At 36.1% G+C, this 11625-nt stretch overlaps 1 protein-coding gene across 1 annotated transcript; it reads left to right on the top strand.

Annotated features, from left to right (window-relative positions):
- Nucleotides 1-5662: 5662 nt before the first annotated feature.
- On the top strand, nucleotides 5663-11050 carry LOC109061870 (SLIT and NTRK-like protein 1). Its single transcript, XM_019078948.2, has one exon. The coding sequence runs from the start codon at nucleotides 6734-6736 to the stop codon at nucleotides 8819-8821; it is 2088 nt and encodes a 695-aa protein (XP_018934493.2). The 5' UTR covers nucleotides 5663-6733; the 3' UTR covers nucleotides 8822-11050.
- The last annotated feature ends 575 nt before the right edge of the window (nucleotides 11051-11625 follow it).

Genomic DNA, 11625 nt, shown 5'->3' with positions numbered 1-11625 from the left:
TGCAGTCATCGCAGACTGTTTTTAGCTCTGTTGAGACAGTTTTGGCGTGATACCATAACTGGATTGCTATGATGAATTGCAGTGGAGAAAGACATTTGAGGAACAGGGATTTATTAGCACATAGACTGCTCTATCCAGTGCAGTCTGAGGTAAATGACATCTTTGAGACGTAAATTAGTGCAGTAAAATCCACAGACTATAGTGCCAGGTTAGTTAAGGGATAGGCATAAACATCATATCTTTCATTTGAAGTGAGCACATATACCTACAATATACCTATAGATCCCTACAATAATGAAGTGTTGATCTCTATAGATTTACTGGCTTGAAAACATTTGTTTCCACCTTCCAGTAAACAACAAACAAGCAACTGACACAGTAAGACAGACTTTTTAATTAAAGCTGAGCAGAGACTTCATGTATAGGCTATGCTGCTCTACCTGTAGAGAATGTATGATTTTAATCACATTACAGAATGCATGTGTTTATTGAACTAAAACTCAATGGAACATATACTAATTTGTCTGAATTTAATTATATATGCATTGCATTACTAGTTCATTAAATTAAGCTTAATGTAAAAGCAGCAGCATAGCAAATGCATCCACTTTACTGACAATTATGAATGTGATCAGAATCAGATTCAGATTCAGAAACAGCTTTATTGCCAAGTATGCTTGCGCATACAAGGAATTTGTTTTAATGACATAAGCATCCAGTACACAATGATGACAACAACACACAGACAAAAAAATAAAAATAAATAAAAAATAAAATAAAATAAAAATAAAAAAGGCATATGTATATAAACAGACAAATATTGAAAAATAAATTGAAAAATAAATCAATTGTATGAACAGTTGTGCTATAGATGATAAAATGGAATAGAATAGAGTGAGATGCAGGGATGTACTAGGATGGAGGTTGTAACAAATAAATATAAGGTTATGCACATTTTATTGCATAAAGTGGGAAAAAAAAAAGTTTTTGCATTTTTATTGCATCATATTGAAGTGTGTTTCCACCACATAAGAAAAAAAAAAAAAAAAAAAATCATGCTTGGTAAATCAAAATTGTGAAGAGGAAAAAATAATTATGGAAAAAATATGCCATAATGGTGTCATAATACCACTTTTTTATTTGTCAAAATTATGAAATAAAAAGTCATAATTATCAAAATAAAGTCAAAGTTATGACATAAAAAGTAATTAAAAAAATACTTTTTAAGTCATAATTACGACTTTTCTATCAGGATTTAATATTTTTTCATTATAATTATAATGTCACACATTTTCTCATAATTTTGACATACAGTAAGTCTTTTTTATGTCCTTATGACAACAATTACAATATAAAAAGTTATGATGAGATAAAAGTCTCTCTCATAGTTGACTTTTTATCTTAATTTTGAACTGTCATAATTTGACTTATTCCTTGTAATTATCGTTATAATTAATGAATTTACTCATCTCATAATTTTGAATTTTTATGTCATAATTTCATCTTTTATTTATTTACTTGTTTTTCTTATGTGATGGGAATGGGCTTCCATAACATCATGTTATTATTCTTTGTTTACATATATCACTGCTCTAATATAAGAAGTGACAGCTGTCATGACAAGGTGAGGTGCATCTTAAAGGAGCCTATAGTTGTATTCTTTCTAGACTGATTGAGAGTTTGAAAGAATCGTTCAGTAATGACATAATGGTTCACTTATAGACCAAAAAAAAAAAAAATAAATAAAAAAAAAAAAAAAAAATCCCCACCACTAATTTATAGACTGACCATATACAAGATAAGGCATTTATGCATTTATTTTACATTTACATTGTTTTTAATTATAGCTTGGTAGAGATAAACACAACAAAAGAAAGGAAAATCCAACTCAATAAAATTCTGAAAGAACAACCAAAGTTAAATTGACATTAATCTTTGTATTTAATTAAGGCTTTTCAAGAAATTCAATAACTTAATTGGGATTCTTCCTATTCAAAAATCTCAAATATTTAAAAAAAAAACTCCACTACACACACAAAATTAAAACAAATTGGGTCTGGTGATTTGATTTATTTTTTGTCAAGATGAAACTGCAGGTTACAATATCTCCATAATATCCCCACGCAGCATATTTTACTCAAGAAAGCAGTAGGTAAGGTTTGACCTGGCGTTTAGGTTAAGGGTCAGTAAATGTTATAATTCCACTTGTTTGTCATTAGAGTTTGTGAGGTCTCAGAAGAGGCCAACGACCTTCACTGTCCACAGTGCATGTCTCCAGTAAATGGAGCTTGGGTTTGCTCATTTCCATCACCGTCTCACATTCTGCATCCATAGAGACAATCTGTGCAGGGTGCTCAGCCACTAATGAGCCCTGTTCTACTGGTAGCTCTCCATTCTGCTGAACATTTATTTGCACAAGCCATGGATGGAGGTTTTCAGACTGAGATGGCTGGTATATATCAGACGCTGATTATGGACTGTTGTGGTCCCTATATTATAATATAGTGTCTGATACACTCATTTACTAATATAAATAATGAATTTGTTTATCAAATCAGCAGGCTAATAACCCTTTGTCATCTGAAGAGTTTCAGACTTTCTTTCAGGTAAACAAGTTATAAATTGTGTGCAGGGTGATATTACTTTATCCCTTAAGAAGAAAAGTCTACAGTTTGCAAGAGATGATTACTCTGCACTCCACAACATCCCATAAAGATTGAATTATTCTGGTGATTGAGTAGCACATTGGAGTTTCTTTAGTGGTACACTGAGGGATAAGTTCAGCAGAATGCTTACTCTGCTTATTTCCATTCAACAACTGGGCCTTCATGTATAGGCTATATACTGCTCTACCTGTAAAGAATGTGTGATTTTAATCATATGATATAGTGTAATAGCATGATTTCGTTTATTTTTTTTTATTTTTTTTGTAAGGTGTCCTTGAGTGTCTTTAAGGCGACCATAACATAAAATATATTATTATTATTATTATTATTATTATTATTATTATTATTATTATTATTATTATTATTATTATTATTATTCAAATCCTTCTTCATGTAAAAGCAGCAGCAGCATTTCAAATGCACTTTATTGGTAACTATGAATACAATCATATGGAACCCAATTTCTGCCACTTATGAAAAAAAAATGCTTTGGTAAATCATAATTATGAGATAAATTTGTAATTCTAGAATAAAAAGTAAAAATGATGAGATAAAAATCATAATTATGACAAAATAGTCAAAATTATGGTATAAGCCCTTAAAAAAATGTCATAATTTAGACTTTTTATCTCATAATTTCAACTCTTTGCATTATGTTATAATTTAGATTTTTATTTTTTTATTTTTTGGTCATAATATTGACTTTATCTAAATTATAACTTCGTATCTCATCATTTTGACTTTTTATGCCATAATTTCTTAATTTTTTAGCCCATATTTATAACTTAGTATATAATAATTTCATACCTCTTAATATCTCAAATGACTTAATATGTCATAATTATGATTTGCTTACTCAGAATGCACGCTCTACTCTTTTCCATTTAACAAATGTTGAAAAATGGCCATAAATAAGCATATGACTTCAGAAAACTTGGTGCACAAGTCAAATTGAATATTTTATGGTGCTTTTTTACCTTTATTTGTGTAGCTTGAAAGCATCTGTCCTCGTTAATTTCCATTCAAAAAGAGTAATATGAACTTCCTAATTTATCCTTCATATACATAGTTAACACTGTATACAGCCAGTGTGTCAAATATGAAACTTTAATAGGGCCATTCAGAGCATTTAGGCCATTATTTACTGTAATGTGTCTATTCATACCTTGGCAGTCGATTGGCATTGGAAATGTATGTTGCACTTATTATTCATCCTTGTCCAAACATATACCTGAAAACAAGGTGAAATATTGTATGACTCAACAGCCTCAAAAGTGCTTTTTAAATGGTAGTAATGCTGATGTTTAAAAAAAAAAAAAGGAAAAAGTTTGAACTCTTTTAGTTGCTACTAATAAACAAAATGAGGGAGATTGAAACTATAAAGTAAAGTAAAGTAAAGTAAAGAGAAAAGAAAGGCAACTTTTATTTACACAGCACTGAGCTTGGCACACTTTCAAACTAAATTATCCTGCAACATTTTCTCCTTTCCAAACAATGAACATGTTTCTTTGGTTTTGCTACACAGAAGTGAATTACACAACAGTTTTTCCTAAATGTGTGGGCCATATGTCAAAACTTATGATGGGGGAGACAACAGTGTCTAGACTATTAGGCCTAAGGGAGTTGGAAATGGTCATGACTAAACCAGGTGCATTTTTTTTGACCTGTACACATCCACACGATATTGACATAAGATCAACAAGCAGGAGACAGAGGTTGCCATAGTTCACTTCTTTATGTGGAGGATCAAGATTCATGACAGCTGCTTCTGTGATCACATGATATGGAGATGCATGTGTGTGTGTTCAAGTGAACAAATTGTTTTGGACTAAGCTACAAATGAACACAGTGCTGTATAAGAGTTAAATCTATCTAGCTTTCACTTGAGCATGTTACTGATTCTTTAGAATTTAAAATTACACACATACATATTTATTTATTTATTAAGTAGATTTTGTTTTTGTGAGTGTCAAATTTTATAAAGGCAACTTTCTCAGTGAAAACACTGTTTTTTTTTTCCCATATTCCTATATGCCCAACTTATGTTTAAATTGCACAATAGTAGAAGATGGAATTTGATAACAAATAGTAATCCATATCACAGCATTAACATACATGCATATATTTTTACAGATATCTACATAAACATTTGCATAAAAACTGTGTGTGTGAGTGTGTTATATTTTTGTCATTTTTATATCACTGTAAAAACTAAAACTTGTACTTACATAATTAGATTTATTTGTTAGATTTGTTAGCATTCATTCACCAAAACGCCACCCTTAAATGCTTATCACTGTACTGTTTATGATCAAATTCTGTAATAATTTATAAATTTAAATGTATATAAAATGTAACTTTACCTACACATTTAATTTATATGTAATATATAGTCATGAATCACATTTCGTTCCCTCTCCATATTATGTATTCGCATTTACTTACTACGAGTATCAGGTGACTGATATTCAATTCTAAAAATAGTTTCATTTAATTATTAATTGTGCTTTTCTTCATCATCAAAGCCAACGCATTACTTGCATCATCTCTCACCTTTAAATGCAGAAAAGTGATGTATTGATTGATTGCGTTGGAGGCAAGCACACCTCAGATATGAAACAGTTTTAATACAGTAGGCCTATACAGTTGAAGATACCAGAGACGGAGTCGTGATTGCTATGGAGTCATTTAGGCTTGTGCTTTCATGTATTTGACAGCGAGGTGTTGCAAGTGATTATAAAATCCCCCATCAGCCACATACATACGGATAGACACACAAAAGCCCGTTATCTGCTTGTTTCACGCACCAAATATTTGAATAAAGTTTTTTTTTTTTTGTGATGTCAGAGATGTGCTTTGACCATAAATGTACTGCATGCATTGAGTTTCAATCAATTTACACTTGTTTTAATAGTCTGAGATTTGATGTGTCGATCCTCTGCCTGCATAAAAAAAAAAAAATTTGACCAATACAGGGTGATATAAAAGGGAATGTCCAGCGCTCCCGTTGAAATGCACCTATATTTTTTCAAATCGCATGTCTTAAGCGCTGTGACGTAGCGTATGTGCGCATAGTTCCTATAGTCTTGACGCAGTGTTTGTTGTGACAGTAATAGAAGAAGCTCAGCGCACCGGCTGCACTGTTGCATGCACGTCGAGTAGTTAATTATTTTACCGCATTCAACTGCAGTTCCCCCTCCACACACACTCACAGCGGAAAAAAAGAAACCTTCACCCGAACAACACTTGTGCTTTGTGGAATACTTGAGATTTTCTTTTTCTTTTCCCATCTGAAACAGGAATATCGTCTGTGAGGTCTCTGGAAATGCCGTGGGCTTTAAAGACATTTGGATGGAGAAAACGGAGTGTCTCTACGAAAGCTTCCGGCGTGGACAGATAAGAGAAAACCATCCTGGAATTAAACCAATCTAAACCCTTCGACGGCGATTTCTGTGGACATTTCCAAACACTTGCCCTGTATATGTGGATTGTTTTTCCCCCCGCGCGAGCGAGCGAGCAAGAAAGAATTCCCTCGTCCGATGGATTTTTGCCTTTGCAGCTCAGCAGAGGGAGTTAGATCTGCCAGTGAACACCGGGCTGAAAAGTCCAGAATCTCACAGCATCCGTCTTTGTGATACAAATGCGTTGAATGAAGCCGCCGAAGTCCGAGGAAGGATGCTAAAGATGTAAGAATCTCGGATTAATCTTACTGCGATATGTAGAGATGTACGCGGTGTGATTTCAGCACCACGGGAGAAAGAACAGCTCCCGCGCCGTGGATATGTGAGAAATGCACAAGGTCAGTGTTTTGCGAGTCCGGAAAGCCAAATAATTGAGTTGAAGATGTTATTTTGTAAGCTTTAAGATTGTTTTGAGAGCATGCTATGGGGAGGTGATGAAAAGGTCTCCTTGCTGTCGATTTTTCTCAATCTGGACATAGCAAGCTGATCATGGATATAATCACAGAGTGTCCTCTGCTTTTTTAGACTGGAGATATATCTTATTTATTGCCATCTTGCTGATTGTATTCATGTCTTGATGTCGGGGATGATTGTGTCATATTGAAAATGCTGCTTTGGATTGTGTTGCTGAAGGCGGCTCTTTGTGTAGCTATCGGGAATGTTACAAGGGACGTCTGTAAGGAGCAGGTCTGCTCCTGCAATGCAATAGAAGGCGATTTGCACATTGACTGTGAGAAAAAGAGCCTCACGAACCTGCACCATTTGACAGGTCCAAGTTCCCAGTTTTACCATCTCCTGCTTCATGGGAATTCTTTATCCAGACTTTTCCCCAACGAGTTTGCTAACTTTTACAATGCGGTGAGCTTGCATTTGGAGAACAATGGCTTGCACGACATTGTGCCCGGTGCATTCTTGGGACTGCAGCTTGTGAAACGGCTGCACATCAATAACAACAAGATTAGGTCTTTCAAAAAGAATACATTTCTTGGTTTAGATGACCTGGAGTACCTTCAAGCTGACTTCAACCTTCTGAGGGACATCGACCCGTTCGTGTTCAGGGACTTGAGTAAGCTTGAAGTTTTAATCTTAAACGACAACCTTATTAGCGCTCTTCCCATCAATGTGTTTCAGAATGTGCCCATCACGCACCTCGATCTGAGAGGGAACCGGATAAAAACGTTGCCTTATGAAGGGATTCTAGAGCAGATACCTGGCATTGTGGAGGTTTTATTGGAGGACAACCCGTGGGATTGCAACTGCGACCTGGTTTCCCTAAAGGAATGGCTAGAGAACATCCCGCAGAATGTGCTCATTGGAAGGGTAATTTGCGAGGCACCCACTCGGCTGCAAGGGAACGATCTGAATGAAACGGCCGAGACGGAGCTGTGCCCTTCAAAGAGCGGCATAGATTCCAGCCTGGTGGCACCTCCCACCCAAGACGAGACTCCCGATCGCGGCCCACGTCCAACACCCTATAAAACGAGTGGGGTGACGGAGTCCCATAGCGCTGGGAGAGGGCGTAACAGGGGACGTCCGAAAGCCAGGGAGAATTGGCAGCTGAAAATGAAGCCCACAGCCATGGCGACGGGCACCAATGAAAGGGAGCCGCCAGCTAATTCGACCTGCCCTCAGTCCTGTAGTTGTAAGCTGATAGGAACTAGACAAGGGCTTGGGGTAAACTGCGAGGGCAGGAAAATAGAAAGTGTGGCTAATCTCAAACCAAGACCCCTGAGCGCGCATGAGTTAAATTTGCGTGACAATAACATTCATACTGTCAAAAGGAACCAGCTCAGAGGATACCATAGCTTGAATTTGCTTGATTTGGGGGGGAATAACATTAAAATGATTGAAAATGGCACTTTTCACAATTTGACGGAGTTGAGGTGGCTCTACATGGACAAGAATTACTTGGATACATTAATGGCGGAGATGTTCATTGGACTTCAGAACCTGGAGTATCTCAGTTTGGAATATAACGACATCCAGCTCATAATTCCAGGCACCTTCAGCCCAATGCCCAACTTGAGGGTGCTCTTCCTCAACAACAACCTGCTCAAAGCTTTACCCGTGGATGCATTCTTGGGGGTGTCTTTGTCTAAAATAAGCTTGCATAACAATTATTTTACATATCTCCCTGTGACAGGTGTCTTAGACCAGCTCAACTCCATTATCCAGATTGATTTGCATGGGAACCCTTGGGATTGCTCATGCAACATTGTTCCCTTCAAACAGTGGACAGACAAGCTTGGAGCAGACGTCATTGTGAGCGATCTCAAATGTGAATCTCCTGAGGAGTTCTGGAAGAGGGATTTCCGGCGAATCAGGAACGATCTGATGTGCCCTCAACTCTATGAGAAGATCTCCCCCACCTCCCTGTCCAAAAATAGCACTTTCCCAGCAGACACAGGGACACGGCCCAACTCCTACCTGGAGCCTAGCAGAGTGTCCATCTCAGTGCTTGTGCCGGGTCTGCTCTTGGTTTTCGTGACGTCTGCCTTCACCGTGGTGGGAATGCTGGTCTTTATCCTGCGTAATCGAAAGAGATCGAAGAGAAGAGACGGCAACTCTTCTGCATCAGAAATCAATTCTTTACAGACAGTATGTGACTCGTCCTACTGGCACAGCGGAGCTTATCATGCAGACGGGCCAAACAGAGGTTACGAATGTGGATCCCACTCTCTCTCTGACAAATGATGCTCATGGAGACATGAACGAGCAAAGGGATGTACTGCATTTCCTATGTTGCAGTGACAATGGAGGGCAACACAAACATTAGACCTCAGACTCGCCTCTGTGGGAAACAATAGCCTATTTTTGTTGCTTCAGTTGAGTATTGCATCCATGAAACACTGCAATGGGGCCCCCACTGTTATATATGTATAGAACCTCTCTCTCTTTATTTCTCCTCCCAGCTCAGACTGCAAACATTCTCAAAAGAGGACGTGGGAACGGTGCACGAACGCATGAATGTAATGTAAATAACGGACTGTAACATATCTGCATGATTCGCATGGTCTCAACACACACTGGGAACCATTAACATAGTAACAAGGAAGCTAACGCGACCCTTCTTTCGTGTTATCAATATATATAAATATATATATATAAATATATAAATATAAAACTATATATGAATATATTAAAAGTGCTATTTCTTCTATTTTGTCAGTTAGAATTTGTATTTGCTGTTTGATTTCTCTTTCTCAAAGGTGGACAGGCCAAAAGGTAGAGATAACGAGTTGTAAATGCATGCACTTTCTGTTTTATCAGTTGATTGTTGATCGGTTGATATGGGGATTATTTATAATTTTTTTTTTTTTTTTTTTTTTTTTTTTGCAGATTTCTCATGTATCTGCCTAGTCATCTCCTTTATGAATGTAAAATGTGTTTATTTTATTGTGTGCCAACTGTTGACATGTTTGGGATGCAGATAAGCATGCCATGCTTATGCTGCAAAAATTCAATGTAGCTCCAGTGGTTCATGATCTTGTGTGTCGATGGATACAGCATGTGGGTACAAGGACAACGCAATGGGAGGATTTTCTTTCTTTCTTTCTTTCTTTTTTTTGAAAAGAAATGTTTGAAGGGAGTTTTTGTATGTACAGATTTGGATACGTCTACAGAGTGCACATTGACTAAGATGCCTTTATTTTTATTTATTATTATTATTCATGTTATTAATTATTATTATTCTTTTTATGGGATGAAGTATTCTTTCACAAAAGCCTAATATTCACTGTAAGTATTGTGAGCTTTTGTAAAGCCATCTATTTTGTCCAAATATGAGAAAGGAATATATTGCTGTTTGCTCCTTAGATACATCCTATAAAGTGGATGAAAAGGTGTAAATATATACCAGAAGCAGACAGAGGCATGTCTGTGCATTTGACTGATGTCATCACAGCAGCCGTAGATCGAATAGCTGCCTCTAGATGTCGCTGTTGCCTCTCAAGCATATGAAACCATGCTGGGAGCTGAAGTTCACTGGTATGTGTAGGGAACCAGCATTCACATTATCAACATAACTAGGCCTAAGCGTGTCACTGTGATGGCTAATACTCGGAGATAAGGGCAGGATCAAATTCAGTAGTGAAGAACATGAGTTGAATGCTGTTTCCAAAATGCCATTTTTACAAACAAGGTGTAGAGTGCAGTGCCATGCATCTTACTGCTAGCATTTAAATGTCACTGCTGATGTTTTTGAGGTTGAGTTTGTATCACTGTAATGATTTTACAACAAAACAACATAAATAAAGAATGGCTAAAAGCTGAAATAAGGTAACCATCCATCCATTTCCATAGTCCGAATGTCATCTAGACGTTGTAGCTTACATTTTTATCCTTCTTTTCCTTAATGTTAAAGCTCTTGGCCCTAATTATGTGAGTTTATTAAATTAATACAATGTCAATCCAGCAACCTATTTATGGCCATGCCTTGTTGAAGTGTGGAAAATGCACTGGGAGATGCTTTTCCCTCTTACCTGTCAATTTGATTTAGGATGAATTGCAGTCCAGCAGAACATCCCAACAGGGTTCCTGTCAAATTGCAATGGTTTTACTCTAATGTAGATTCAGAGCCTTCAGAGAGATGTGTGTTGTGACTCACGATGCACATACAAAAAAAAAAAAAAAAAAAAACATCCATTCTTCCCCCAACCGACTGAAATTGAAGGGTGACCTTCTGATCTATTAGATCTGTTATACCGGTTCTGGCTGTCCATCAAGGCATCTCCTTCTCTTTCTCGTCATGTGTGGAAGGGTAATTATTTGTCGCTCCACTGTGAAAGACTGTACCACATTCTGACTTTGATCTATTATTTGGTGCATTTTCCCAACAGTTTGTCTCAGAGTTACATTTCTATGCTTTGCTACATTTGATCTGCTTCTATTTTGTTAAATAAAATGTGGTGGAGGTTGAGTGAAGTTACAGTGGGTATATTATTATTCTTATTATTATTATTATTATTATTATTATTATTATTATTATATATTTATTTATTTATTATTATTATTATTATTATTATTATTATTATTATTTATTTATTTATTATGTTTGTGAATGTAAAATGTCCTCTTTTTTCAAACCTATTTGTGATGGTCACAGTATTATGCAGTTCAGTGCATTACTGTGAACATAATAAGCACTGGTCAATGCGGTTTATATGAAACACATTCTTTACAGGCTTTTAAAAATGAAAGGCACTTAATGGTATCAAATGAATACATACTCACACAGGGAAAAGATATTAAATGGATTCTGACTAGCTCTCAAGAGGTAAGCAGAATATATGTTGTTCATTCCTGTTATGCAGGATGCCAAAGATGTATGTTTATGTTGTAATTTAAGAAATGTTTCTATAAAATCATGTATTAGACTTTCGGAAATATGTTTGACTCTTAAATTACTGTAGCTTAAACAGCTGAGCATAGCGTTAGAAACACCAAGGTTGTGAATTTGCATATATATATATATATATATATATCTATATATATATTAT

The sequence above is a fragment of the Cyprinus carpio genome, chromosome A1, assembly GCF_018340385.1.
Source record: "Cyprinus carpio isolate SPL01 chromosome A1, ASM1834038v1, whole genome shotgun sequence".
NCBI classification, from domain to species: Eukaryota; Metazoa; Chordata; class Actinopteri; order Cypriniformes; family Cyprinidae; genus Cyprinus; species Cyprinus carpio.
The sequence above is the reverse complement of the archived record's forward strand: the minus strand, read 5'-3'. Positions and strand labels throughout refer to the sequence as shown.

Coding starts and splice junctions, on each gene's coding strand:
- LOC109061870 (XM_019078948.2), top strand. CDS start 6,734: ATGCTGCTTTGGATTGTGTTGCTGAAGGCGGCTCTTTGTGTAGCTATC.